Below are 13,782 nucleotides of genomic sequence, written 5' to 3'. Positions count from 1 at the left end.
GTCCTTTCTAAAATATTCTGTCCTTTCTAAAAAATTCTAAAGCAAAAAAAAAAAAAAAAAAAAAAAAAATACAGTTTCAACCCATGACAGAGACTTGGCAACGCCACTGGACGGGACAGAAATGGAACTGGAAACGAGTTCCCAAATGATGATGGGTTTGGAAATCAGGCTGGGCTGATTTGGAGAAACAAAACCACAAAACTCCAACATCTGGGCTCCCTCCAACAACATCTGCACAGGAAGATTCTGGATGACAGCAGGGAAAACCAGCCCAGGGCGAGAATTCCCTGCTCTGACCCCGGGAAGGCTCAGCCAGGGCCAAAACCCCAAACCTGACCCTGAAAATCCTGAGTTACCCCCTGGGGAAAGGAGAAACCACAGAGGAACGTCAGCTGAGAGTTGGTTGGAGTCCAATTTAACACAATTATGGGTTTGGGAGAGGCAAAAATTAAAGATTTCAGTGTTTGGGAGAGAGCTGGGAGGGCTCTGAGCAAACAACAGCAACAGCTGGAGCTTTGGAGGGTGAATAAAAGGGTTAAAGGGTGAATAAAAAGGGTTAAAACTACAAGAGGGTTGGGATTGGGATTTGGGGAAGGAATTCCTCCCTGGGGAAAGGGAAAAATGGGAATAAAGGGAGAGGGGAAAGGGTGTCCAAAGGGAATAAAGGGATATCAGAAAGGAATAAAGGGTTACCTAAAGGGAATAAAGGGATAGCCAAAGGAAATAAAGGAATATCTCAAGGGATATTCCAAGGAAATAAAGGGATATCCAAAGGGATATCTAAATAATAAATAATGGGTTTATAATAAATAATGCATTTATAATAAATAAAGGGTTTATAAATAATAAAGGATCACCTAAAGGGATAGTTAAAGGGAAAAAAAAGGAATAAAGGATATCCAAAGGGATATCTAAATAATAATAAAGGGTTTATAATAAATAATGGGTTTATAATAAATAAAGGGTTACCTAAAGGGATAGCTAAAGGTAATAAGGGGATATCCCAAGGAAATAAAGGGTTATCCCAAGGGAATAAAGGGATATTCAAAGGGTGAGCTAAAGGGATATAAGGAGATACTTAAGGGAATAAAGGGGTGTCCAGAGGAGCTGTGGCTGCCCCTGGATCTCTGGAAGTGTCCCAGGACAGTTTGGAGCACCCAGGGACAGTGGGAGGGGTCCCAGGGGCAGTGGGCGGGGTCCCTGGGGCAGTGGGAGGGGTCCCTGGGGCAGTGGGAGGGGTCCCTGGGGCAGTGGGAGGGGTCCCTGCCATGGCAGGGCTGGCACTGGAGGGGATTTAAGGTCCGTTTCCAACCCCAACCATTCCCACACTCTGATAAAATCCCATTTTATGAGGCAGGGAAGGGTCTGAACGGGGCTCAGCCCAAACCAAGCCCAGAAAAACCCAACCCAGGCTGGAGTTTTGTCCTCAAAGCCACTCCTGGGCTCACCAGAATGACACTGTCACCTCCAAATGTCACCTCCAAATGTCACCTCCAAATGTCACCTCCCTGTCACCTTATGGGACAGGGAAGGGTCTGAATGGGGCTCAGCCTAAACCAGACCCAGACAAACCCAGCCCAGGCTGGAGTTTTGTTCCCAAAGGCACTCCTGGGCTCACCAGAATGACAATGTCACCTTCCCACCTGGCCACTGTCACCTCCAAATGTCACCTCCAAATGTCACCTCCAAATGTCACCTCCCTGTCACCTTATGGGACAGGGAATAGTCTGAACGGGGCTCAGCCCAAAACAGATCCAGACAAACCTGCTGTCCCCAGGCTGGACTTTTGTCCCCAAAGCCACTCCTGGGCTCACCAGAATGACTCTGTCACCTCCCCACAGAGCCACTGTCACCTCCAAATGTCACCTCCAAATGTCCCCTCCCTGCCTCAGGGGTGTCCCAGGGACTGGGTGTCACTTTGGGGTGGCTCAGGGCACCTCCAATTGTCCCCTCCCTGCCTCAGGGGCGTCCCAGGGACGCGGTGTCACCCTGGGGTGGCCCAGGGGACAGGGAGGTGTCCCCAGCCGGGCGGGGTTTCCACGGCACAGTTTTTGTGTCACTGGGTCCCCTCCCCTGCCACCAGCTCTCAATAAACCCTCCAGCTCAATCTCATTAAAAACCTCCTGATAAAGCCCTGCCCGAGCTGGAGGAGAGCAGGGACAGCTCCAAATCCTCTAAAAAAAATCAGGAATTTTCACTCCCCACACAGAGGAGTGTCCCCAACGTTGTCACCTCCCTGGAGCCCTCCCAGCCCTGCACCCCCACTGAGCCCAGGATGAGTTTTCCCCTGTTTGAAGCTCATTGATAAAAATCTGAGTCCTGCCTCAGGTCCCAGCTTGTTCCAGGGTAAAACAACCCCAGGAAATGCAGCCTTGGAGTGGCTTGGAACTGGAGAGCAGCTCGTGGTTTCGCTGTGACTGTGGGGCCAAGGGCAGCACCACAGCAACCCCAAAATAAGCAGCAAAAATGGGAGAAATAATAAAAATAAATAATATAAAATTTTAAAATAAAATAATTAAATGTATTTTTATAAAAATAAAAGTATGTAATATAATAATAAAATATTAAGATGCTTATAATTTTAAAATATTAATAGTAAAATACAAATATTAAATATTTAAATATATAATTATTTTTTGAATTATATATTATCTATTATCTATATAATGTAATATAATATATACCTATATATATTATATCATCTATATTATATAGAGATATCTATATATATTATATTATCTATATTATATAGAGATATCTATATTATTATATAGATATATGATATATCTATATATAATAAAGATATATATTATATATATAATATAGATAAATATTATATATCTCTATATATAGATATATTATATTATCTAATATTATCTATATAATGTATATAATATATATTTAAAAATATATTACATATAAAAATAAATATTAAATTGTATATTAAAACATAATATGTATTATATAAAAATACATTATTATATATTTGTCATGCATATTACATATACTTATATATAATATATATTTCATACATTATATAAAAATACTCATATATATTATATCCAAATATTTTTATGTTATATATAAATATATATTATATATATTATATAAAAATTCTTTTATATAATATACAAATATTTTAATATTATATATTTATATATATTATATATAAATATAATATATAAAAATATATAATATATATTATATATAAATATATCTTATACACATTAAATATAACAATACATAGTATATATTGTCATATTTGTATTATTAAATATTTTTCTTTAATATTAACCATTCAAAATAATAAAAGATATTCTATTTTTACATAAAAACAATTAAAACATTTATAACAAATAATAAAAATAAACCAGGAACAATGATAGAAACACCACCCCAGCCCCAGGGCCGGTACCTCTGCAGGACGTGGCACCAGCTGCAGTTGAAGGTCAGCTCGGAGCTCACACACATTTCACAGCTCTGGTGCTGCAGGCAGGCTGCAAAACAGAGAGGAGACAGCTCGGGGCAGGTGTCAACATCTGTCAGCATCTGCCAACATCTGCAAACATCTGTCAGCATCTGTCAGCATCTGTCAGCATCTGCCAATGTCTGCCAATGTCTGCCAACATCTGTCAGCATCTGCCAACATCTGCCAGCGTCTGCCAACATCTGTCAGCATCTGCCAACATCTGCCAGCGTCTGCCAACATCTGTCAGCATTTGTCAGCATCTGCCAATGTCTGCCAGCATCTGCCAACATCTGCCAACGTCTGCCAGCATCTGCCAACATCTGCCAGCGTCTGCCAACATCTGTCAGCATCTGCCAACATCTGTCAGCATCTGCCAGCATCTGCCAACGTCTGCCAGCATCTGCCAACATCTGCCAACGTCTGCCAACATCTGTCAGCATCTGCCAATGTCTGCCAACCTCTGCCAACATCTGCCAGCATTTGCAGGGCACAGGGAGCAGCTGCAGGGAGCTGGAGCTTTGGGCAGTCCCGGGTTTGGTTTCTCTTTTCACCCAAGATTCAGGTTGGTGCTTCGAGAGAGTCTTTTTTGCCCTCTGAGGGCTCTGAGTCTTCAAGCTCTTGGGGTTTTTTTGGGTTTCTCGTGTGTTTTTTAATTCTTATCTTACAATTTTCTTTGTGTCCAGCTGAGATGGTCACAGCAGCTCGGACACGATGTGACTCCCCCTGTGATGGGAGGTTGTACCTCTTATACAGATAATTACGTGTTTATTATTTACAATTTCATACCAATGCTTATTACCTACACTAAAGGGGTCATTTCTACTCTGACTCAATCGCCTTAAACTACTTTGTACTCCTGTCACTGCAGGAGATGGACAAAGGAGAACAAGAAGAACCCAGGGCATCACCCTAAATCCTCCACCTTGTTCCCCATTCACCTCCATTCCAAGAATCCCCAAAACTACAAGAATTTTCCACTCTGTGCTGTGCTAAACTGCTGTTTGCACACCTTTGTGACTTGTAATTCTTCTCTCAATGTGAGAAGCCTTTTTTCCACAGACTGAAGTCAAAGCCTGTGTCCTCCTGGGCTCTGTGCCAGGGTCTCAAACCCCCCAGGACAGACCCCAGACCCTTTTTCTTGTGTCCCAGACCCCTCTGCTGAGGTCTGTGACCATCCAGGGTGCCCAGAGGGATCCCCTGGACTCCCACAGGCAGCACCAAGCCCTGAGTGTCCAACCCAACCTGAATGGGAAACAAAGGGAGCAGCTCCTTCCCAACAATTTGGGCTCCCAACTCTTCGGGCTCCCAACTCTTCCTGTTTCGTTTCACTGGGAATTAAAATGTGTCATCCTGATCTTTTTCAGCCTCCTGATGTTTGTGTTTTTGTCGTGGAGTTTCTCACAGATTTTCAAGCAAACAAAGTGATGGAGGGACAATTGACAGACTTCTAGTTTGGGCAGTGTGGTTGGAGAGGTGTCCAATCTGTGGTCACTATCCAAAATTTATATAAATCAAGGTCAAAAATAAACTATCTCAGTGTTGTTCATTTTCGTGTCCTATAGCAACAAAAGCACAGCCAGGAATTTTTGCCATTTCTTGTTTTTATCTCAGGGGGAAGGAGCTGAACCCCCCCAGGGCTGTGCAGGGACTCTGCTGCTCAAACAGCACCAACATTGGGTCTGGAAAAGGTGGCCAGGAAGGGCTTAGATGCCAAAAAAATTTGAGGAAAGGAGGAATTTTAACCAGGCCCTGAATGGCAGAGGCCAGGCAGAGCTTAAATCCCTCTCTTCTGACCCACCCAAAAAAAATAAGGCTAAAAATTGAACCCCCTAAAAGGACCATCAGAGGCTGGTTCTCTGTGTGTCCTCCACCTCCCTGAGCTGCTGGAGGAAAAAAACAGAAAAAAAAACCCAAACCAACCTCCAACAGTAAAAAAAAAAACAAAAACCAGAGAGTTCTTGAGAAATGGTTATTTATGTTCTGCCTGCTGCTAAAATTGTCACCAGGACACCCCGGGGAGGGCGTTTGCTGCAGCCCCCGGTTGTCTCTGCAGCAGATTCGCTCTCACCCCAGATTTGAGGCGGCTGTGCCCGCCTGTCCTTGGATGGAGCTGCCAAAAACCCACTGGAGGCACCTCCCAGAAATCCCAAATGGGTGTGGAGGAGTTGGAAATGTCTTGGAGAGCCTGGAGTGAGGCGGTGTCCAGCAACATCAGCTGGAGAGATGGAGGAGAAGGGATTTGGGGTTGGAGCTGTGAGTGCAGGGAGGGAGGGAGGGACGGAGCCAAGGACTGCGTGTGTCCCCCAGGGTCACATTGTGGCTGCCACCACCGTCCTTGTCCCTTTCTGGGCACCTCTGAGCAGAGGGAATTTCCTGCAGATCCTTTCCTGGGCTTCATCCCGAGCTGGGCTGGCAAACATTGGGGTTTGGGATTTCTGCTGGCTCAGGCCTCACCAAACACTGGGGTTTGGGATTTCTGCTGGCTCAGACCTCACCAAACACGGGGGTTTGGGATTTCTGCTGGCTCAGACCTCACCAAACACGGGGGTTTGGGATTTCTGCTGGCTCAGGCTGAGCAAACACTGGGGTTTGGGATTTCTGCTGGCTCAGGGTGATGCTGAGATCATCCCGGATCCATCCAGGCAGGGCTGGAGGTGGGAGAGGTTCAGGGACAGCTGGGGACCCCAGGACAGACTGAACTGCTCCTTGGGGACCCCAGAATGGGCTGAGCTGCTCCTTGGGGACCCCAGGGTGGGGCTGAGCTGCTCCTTGGGGACCCCAGGGTGGGGCTGAGCTGCTCCCTGCTGACATCACCCCCTCCCTCCCCAACTCCACAGACCCCAAACCCCAGTGATGCCTCAAGTTTTAATTTTTATGTATTTGATGTGTCTGTGGTGGCCAGGGGTGCAGCTCTGAGCTCACAGTCAGTGTCACTCAGCTCTGCACACAGCAGGGACACAAAACAAACCCTTTTCCTGCTGCACACCAAGGACAACTCTCAGGCCCAAAAGCACAAACAAGGGTGGGCTGGAGGGAGGGACAAGAAGGTTGGGACCTCACAGCCTGGAGCTGGAATTGGACAATTAACCCCGATATGCAAATGGACCAAAACTGATAAAAGTGTGAGACCTGGTGACCGGTCAGCCATTTAGTGACCATTTAGTGACCATTTGGGGTCTATTTTGGGCCCATTTTGTGACCATTTTAGGTCCATTTTGGGTCCATTTTGTGACCATTTGGGGCCCATTTTGGGTCTATTTTGTGACCATTTGGGGTCCATTTTGTGACATTTTGGGTCCATTTTAGGCCCATTTTGGGTCCATTTTGTGACCATTTTGTGACCATTTTGGGTCCATTTTTTTACTGTTTTGGGTTAATTTTGTGACCATTTGGGGTCCATTTTGGGTCCATTTTTTTACTGTTTTGGGTTAATTTTGTGTTATTTTGGGTCCATTTTGTGACCATTTTGTGACCATTTTTGGTTCATTTTTTGACCGTTTCAGGTCCATTTTGTGACCATTCTGTGACCATTTTGTGTCCATTTTGGTCCATCCTGCGTGTAGCCCTGGCCAGCCTCTTGCCCTGCCCAAGGCATATCTTAAAGGCCTTTCAATCAAAATCTGATTTATTCCCAGCTCTGTCCAGTCTCTGTTCCAGCTCAGCCTTCCCAAGGCACCCCCAGGAGATGAGCAGCATCACCCTCCCACCTTTGGCTGCCCCTTGGGCTGGAACCCGGGGTCTGCTGTGGTTTTTGGGGAAAATTTTGGGTGAGAAAAGCACTGGGGGACTCACTGGGCAGAGGGGTGAACTCCACGGCCGACAGGCTGCTGATCCTGCTGGTGTCCAGCTCCACACGGTGGTACTCGTAGATCGTCCTGCGCCGGGACTCTGCAACCGAGCCTGGGCTTTAGAGAGGGCTAAACCCTGCCCTGGGCAGGGCTGGAAACACCCGCCTCTGGAGGGAAAAGTGGCCCCAGGTGTGGGCTCTGGGGGGCTGGGGGGTGCCAGGGACACCTGGAAGTGCCCCAGGTCAGGTGGGGACAGGGGGAGGTGACCCTGACCAGGGACAGTGACCCAGGGACAGTGAGGGGTGACCCTGCCCAGGGACAGTGAGAGGTAACACTGCTCAGGGGACAATGAGAGGTGGCACTGTTCAGGGGACAATGAGAGGTGACCCTGCCCAGGGATGGAGGGAGGTGACTCTGCCTGGGGACAGTGGGAGGTGACCCTGTTAAGGGACAGTGAGAGGTGACCCTGCTCAGGATAGTGGAAGGTGACCCTGCCCAGGGACAGTGAGAGGTGACCCTGCTCAGGATAGTGGAAGGTGACCCTGCCCAGGGACAGTGGGAAGTGACCCTGCCCAGGGACAGTGGAAAGTGACCCTGCCCAGGGACAGTGGGAGGTGACACTGCCCAGGGGACAGCAACCCAGGGACAGTGAGAGGTGACCCTGCCCAGGGACAGAGGGAGGTGACCCTGTTAAGGGACAGTGAGAGGTGACCCTGCCCAGGGGACAGTGACCCAGGGACAGTGGGAGGTGACTCTGCCCATGGACAGTGACCCAGGGACAGTGAGGGGTGACCCTGCCTGGGGACAGTGAGAGGTGACCCTGCCCAGGGGACAGTGACCCAGGGGACAGTGGGAGGTGACCCTGCCCAGAACAGTGAGAGGTGACCCTGCCCAGGGACAGTGACCCAGGGACAGTGGGAGGTGACCCTGCCCAGAACAGTGAGAGGTGACCCTGCCCAGGGACAGTGACCCAGGGACAGTGGGAGGTGACCCTGCCCAGAACAGTGAGAGGTGACCCTGCCCAGGACAGTGACCCAGGGACAGTGAGGGGTGACCCTGCCCAGAACAGTGAGAGGTGACTCTGCCCAGGGACAGTGAGGGGTGACCCTGCCCAGGGACAGAGGTGACCCTGTCCAGGACAGTGAGAGGTGACCCTGCCCAGGGGACAGTGGGAGGTGACACTGCCTGGGACAGTGAGAGGTGGCCCTGCCCATGACAGGGATGGCACTGGAGGGGCTCTGAGGTCCCTTCCAACCCAAACCATTCCATGATGCCACTTCCCAAATTCACTTTTACTGTACTTCAATACTGTATTTGACTATTCGCTCTCCTGCTGTGCCCGGAGGAGTCTGGAGCTCGCCCTGCCCCTCTGTCCGGCCAGAGGAGCCGGGGAGGGGCCGCTCCGCTCCCAAACAAGCTCCAAACAAACATCACCCGGCTCTGACTCATGGGCTGGAGCCTCCCCGGAGCTCCCCGGGGCTCCTGCAGCTGCTTCCCCAAAAAAACCTCCTGCCTCTGGCCGTGTCCCTCCACCCCAGGCTGAGTCCCTGCTCAGGACGGTGACACTGCCCAGATCTCGGGGAAATCCGAGCCCTCCTTCCCTCGTGTGAGGATGAGGAGGGCGAGCATCCTCTGTTCCTCTCCATCCATCCCTCCCAGCCCCGATTCTCGGCTTTCCCCCTTTCCCATTCCCACATCTCCTCTTCCCCTCTCCATCCCTCCTAGTCCCGATTCTCGATTCTCGGCTTCCCCTTTCCCATTCCCGCATCTCCTCCTCCCTTTTCCATCCATCCTTCCCAGCCCCGATTCTCGGCTTCTCCCCCTTCCCGTTCCCACATCTCCTCCTCCCCTCTCCATCCATCCATCCCTCCCTCCCAGTCCTGATTCTCAGCTTCCCCCCTTTCCCATTCCCACATCTCCTCCATCCCTCTCCATCCCTCCCTCCAAGCCCCGATTCTCAGCTTCCCTTTTCCCATTCCTGCATCTCCTCTGCCCCTTTCCATCCATCCCTCCCTCCATCCCTCCCTCCATCCATCCCTCCCTCCATCCATCCATCCATCCATCCATCCATCCATCCATCCATCCATCCATCCCAGTCCTGATTTTCAGCTTCCCCCTTCCCGTTCCCGCATCTCCTCCATCCTTTTCCATCCATCCCAGCCCCGATTCTCGATTCTCAGCTTCCCCTTTTCCAATTCCCACATCTCCTCCTCCCTTTTCCATCCATCCTTCCCAGCCCCAATTCTCGGCTTCTCCCCCTTCCCATTCCCACATCTCCTCTGCCCCTCTCCATCCATCCATCCCTCCATCCATCCATCCATCCATCCATCCATCCATCCATCCCTCCATCCATCCATCCATCCATCCCTCCCAGCCCCGATTCTCGCCTTCCCCTTTCCCAATCCTGTATCTCCTCCTCCCTCCCAGCCCTTCCCAGCCCTCAGGAATCCCTCGGGGATGGAGAGGAGGAACAGCCCAGCCCGGCCGGGCTCCCACACAAACCACTGGCAATAAACCGGGGCCAGATGGCTCTGGGAATAACTGGGAAAATCCAGCAGGGAGGAGCTGGATTGGGATCAGAGTGACTCGAGAGGATGGAAGGGATTTTTTTGGGAGGGGTCCTGCAGCTCAGGGCACACGGGGGATAAATATGGACATGGATGTGACTGTTCCTACTGAGACCCTAAAACCTCCCTGCTCTGTGGGAATGGGGCACCCTGAACCCCCCAAGCCTCCTGGTTGACTGTAGCTTCCTTTGGAATTAAAGGAAAACTGGATTTCCCTCCTTGTCCTCATCAGGTGGGAGTCAGGGAGGAGCTCGGCTGCTCATGGAGGGTCTGGGCTGGGAAAAGCTCCAGCCAGAGGGATGGAGGGATGGTCTTGGCTGTGGGGAGATGCATCCCAAAAAGAATCTCAAAAAAAGGGATCCTAAAAAAAGGGATCCCAAGAAAAGGATCCCAAAAAGGGATCCCAAAAAAGGGGTCCCAGAAAGGGATGTCAAAAAAAGGATCCCAAAAAAGGGATCCCAGAAAGGAGTAGAAAAAGGGATCCCCAGAAAGGGGTCCCAGAAATGGGTCCCCAAAAGAGATCCCAAAAAAGGGGTCCCAATAAGGCACCCCAAAAAAGGGATCCTAAAAAAGGATCCCAAAAACACATCCCAAAAACGGGATCCCAAAAAGGGTGCACAGGGAACATGAGGGGCAGACAAACCCCACACACCTCAAACTCTCTGGGAATTCAAGCAGGACATCCTCATATCCTGAAAAATCCCAAAGATGAGGATCCCACCCCTCTCCTGTGGGATCAGCCCCTCTCCTGTGGGATCCCCTGTGGGATCAGCCCCTCTCCTGTGGGATCCCCTGTGGGATCAGCCCCCCGGGACTCACCGGGCACGTCGGGGGCAGGGTTGAGGACCATGAAGGCGTCGGACAGCCCGGCCTTGACGGGGTGTTGGCTGGCGCTGATCTGCAGCACCGGCACCGGGATCTGCAACCGGGACAGGGGTGGGACAGGGGTGGGACAGAGCCAGGACAGAGTCCAGGACAGATCCTGGCACTGGGGACAGGGGTGGGACAGAGCCTGGGACAGATCCCGACTCTGAGGACAGGGGATGGGACAGAGCCCGGCTCTGCTTCTCTGGGAATGTCCAACCCCCCTCCCAGGACCCCACAGGGACCTCTGAGGGAGACTGAACATTCCTGGAGGGAACAGGAATGGCACAGGAGACAGAGGGTGGCACAGAGGTTGGCACAGGAATGGCACAGGGGACAGAGGGTGACACAGGGGACAGAGAATGGCACAAGGGACAGAGGGTGGCACAGGGGTGGCACAGGGGACAGAGGGTGGTACAGGGGGTGGCACAGGGGGTGGCACAGGAGATGGCACAGGAGTGACACAAGGGACAGAGGGTGGCACAGAGGGTGTCACAGGGGTGGCACAGGGACCCCGCCCCACCTCTCACCTCCTTGTACCCGAAGACGATCCTCCCGCTGCTGTGCAGGGCGGCCTGGAAGGTGAAGCTGCCCATGTCCTCCTTGCCCTGCAGGTAAACCTGGTCCCACTGCACCACAAACACCGTCCCTGGGGGTGACCAGAGCCGCTCTGAGTCCTCCCCTCTCCCCCTGGTATCACAAAAACTACCAGGTGCCAACAAGGACTTTTTATCTAATAAAACGCTAATTTGGTACAATGGGGCAACTTTCAAAGGAAGTGGGGGCAAAACCCAAAAGGACCAATCTGGACTCAAAGAAATGTTTAAAAAGATGCACATGTAAAAGGTTAATCCTTAAAAACAAGGATTTTGGAGGAGTGACTGTGCTTTTCTGGTGAGGCACCCTCAGCCAAGGCTTTCCTATCTCCTAAATTGTCTATTTTTTTTTTTTTTTTTTTAAAATTAAACTTATAAAATTTTCTAAGAGAGCAGAACTCATTTTTCACATGAGGAAGGAGCAGAGGGAGGCGAGCAGAGCTGTGCTCACCATTGTCCAGGTACTGCACGGTGGAGTTTGGGGAGTAGCTGGGGTTGAAGTTGGCCATGAGGGGGGCGATGTACTGCGTGGCCGTCAGCATGCGGTGGATGACGTCCCCCACGAAGACAAATCCTGACAGGGCAGAGGGTGAAGGAGTTCACACTCCTCCTCCCCACCCCAGCACCCTCCCGGCCTCACACCACCCTGTCCTGCCTCACCCATCCTGGTTTTTTCACCTCTGGATTTCCCCTGAGCTTCCCTGACCCCCCTGTGTCCCCCCAGTCTCTGCAGGAGACCCCAGACTCCCCGAGGGGATTTGGGGTGCAGGGAGGAGTTGGAAGGGCTGTACCCCTTTCTCTGAGCCTGCTGGGACTCAGGGATGTGGGGTGAGGTTAGAGGGAGCACCAGAGCCATGTCCAGCACCCCACTGTGGACATCCCATCCTGTCCATCCCATTCCATCCAGTCCTGTCTGGGCCATCCCATCCATCTCATCCCATCCCATCCCATCCCATCCCATCCCATCCCATCCCACCCCTCCCATTCCATCCAGTCCTGTCCCATCCCATCCTGTCCATCTCATGGATCCCATCCCATTCAGTCCTGTTCATCTCATCCCATCCCATCCCATCCCATCCCATCCCATCCCATCCCGTCCCATCCATCTCATGGATCCCATCCAGTCCTGTTCATCCCAACCCATCCCATGGATCTCATCCCATCCTGTCCATCCCATCCCATCCATTGCATCCGTCCCATCCCGTCCATCCCATCCCACCCATCCCATTCCATCCAGTTCTGTCCATCCCATCCTGTCCATCTCATGGATCCCATCCCATCCTGTCCATCCCATCCATCTCATCCATCCCATCCCATCCCACTTCACCCATTCCAATCCCATCCCACCCAGTCCTGTCTGTTCCATCTGTCCATCCCATCCCATCCCATCCTATCCCATCCCACACAGTCCCATCCCAACCCATCCCATCCCATGCCCCATGTCCCGTGTCCCATGTCCCGTGTCCCGTGTCCCATCCCGCTCACCGCCAGTGGCGATGGTGACCTGCCGCAGGGGGTGCCCGTAGAAGGGGAAGTCGAAGGACAGGACGATCCTCTGAGGGACAGAGAGGGGTGAGAACAGAGCTCAGCCCTCGGGAAAAACCAGCTGGGAACGTGGGGAGGGGTGGGATCCATGGGATGGGATGGGATGGGATGGGATGGGATGGGATGGGAAAGGGGATGGGATGGGAAAGGGAAGGGAGAGGGATGGGATGGGGATGGGAGAGGGATGGCACAGGGGACGGCACTGGGATCTCACAAGGATCCTACGTCTTCCTTCACCCCTGCAATGGGCAGGGTGGCCCCCAACTCTTCTCAAACCTTGAACCCTCCCAATCCTTTCACAGGGACCGTGCAGGGCCACCCCCACTGGGCGTGGGGACACGGGGCCATCCGGGGCTCACCGAGGCCTGCCTGTGAGTGTTGGAGAGGATCCCGTGGATCTTCACTTGGCTCCTGTTGGCCGCTGCCAGGTCCACCCAGAGCCCGCGGCGCCGCGCCTCCCCCGGGCCGAACACCCGCGACACGTAATAGCTGTGGTTGTCCTCCTGCAGCCACAGGGAGGGGACACGGGGACAGGGATAGCTGTGGTTGATTGTCCTCCTGCAGCCACAGGGAGGGGACATGGGGACAGTGATAGCTGTGATTGTCCTCCTGCAGCCACAGGGAGGGGACACAGGGACAGCTGTGGTTGTCCTCCTGCAGCCACAGGGAGGGGACACGGGGACAGTGACAGCTGTGATTGTCCTCCTGCAGCCACAGAGAGGGGACACGGGGACAGTGACAGCTGTGATTGTCCTCCTGCAGCCACAGGGAGGGGACACAGGGACAGGGACAGCTGTGGTTGTCCTCCTGCAGCCACAGGGAGGTGTCTTGGGTTATGCAACCAAAAACATGTTTATTCTATTCCACCTGTTGAAATGTGGTTGGGGAGGTGTTTTTTCTTTATCTGTTGTATCTCCAGGAGGGAGGGGGCAACTGCCTTTCTGATAACAAAC

General features: G+C 51.7%; 1 protein-coding gene across 1 annotated transcript in view; it reads right to left on the bottom strand.

Moving 5' to 3' along the window:
* The window catches only part of PLXDC1 (plexin domain containing 1), a gene marked incomplete at its 5' end in the record, with an annotated part of 35,535 nt that overhangs the window by 13,502 nt on the left and 8,251 nt on the right, over positions 1-13,782 (bottom strand). The window contains 7 exons of the mRNA XM_083877819.1: positions 3,416-3,497; positions 7,262-7,357; positions 10,644-10,743; positions 11,219-11,337; positions 11,736-11,858; positions 12,770-12,839; positions 13,189-13,332. Of these exons, the coding sequence (XP_083733945.1) occupies positions 3,416-3,497; positions 7,262-7,357; positions 10,644-10,743; positions 11,219-11,337; positions 11,736-11,858; positions 12,770-12,839; positions 13,189-13,332 (734 nt within the window). The remainder of the gene's footprint in view (positions 1-3,415; positions 3,498-7,261; positions 7,358-10,643; positions 10,744-11,218; positions 11,338-11,735; positions 11,859-12,769; positions 12,840-13,188; positions 13,333-13,782) is intronic.

The sequence above is a fragment of the Zosterops lateralis genome, assembly GCF_965231275.1.
Source record: "Zosterops lateralis genome assembly, chromosome: 24".
NCBI lineage: Eukaryota > Metazoa > Chordata > Aves > Passeriformes > Zosteropidae > Zosterops > Zosterops lateralis.
Note: the sequence above shows the minus strand (reverse complement) of the source record. Positions and strands in the feature narration are given on the sequence as shown.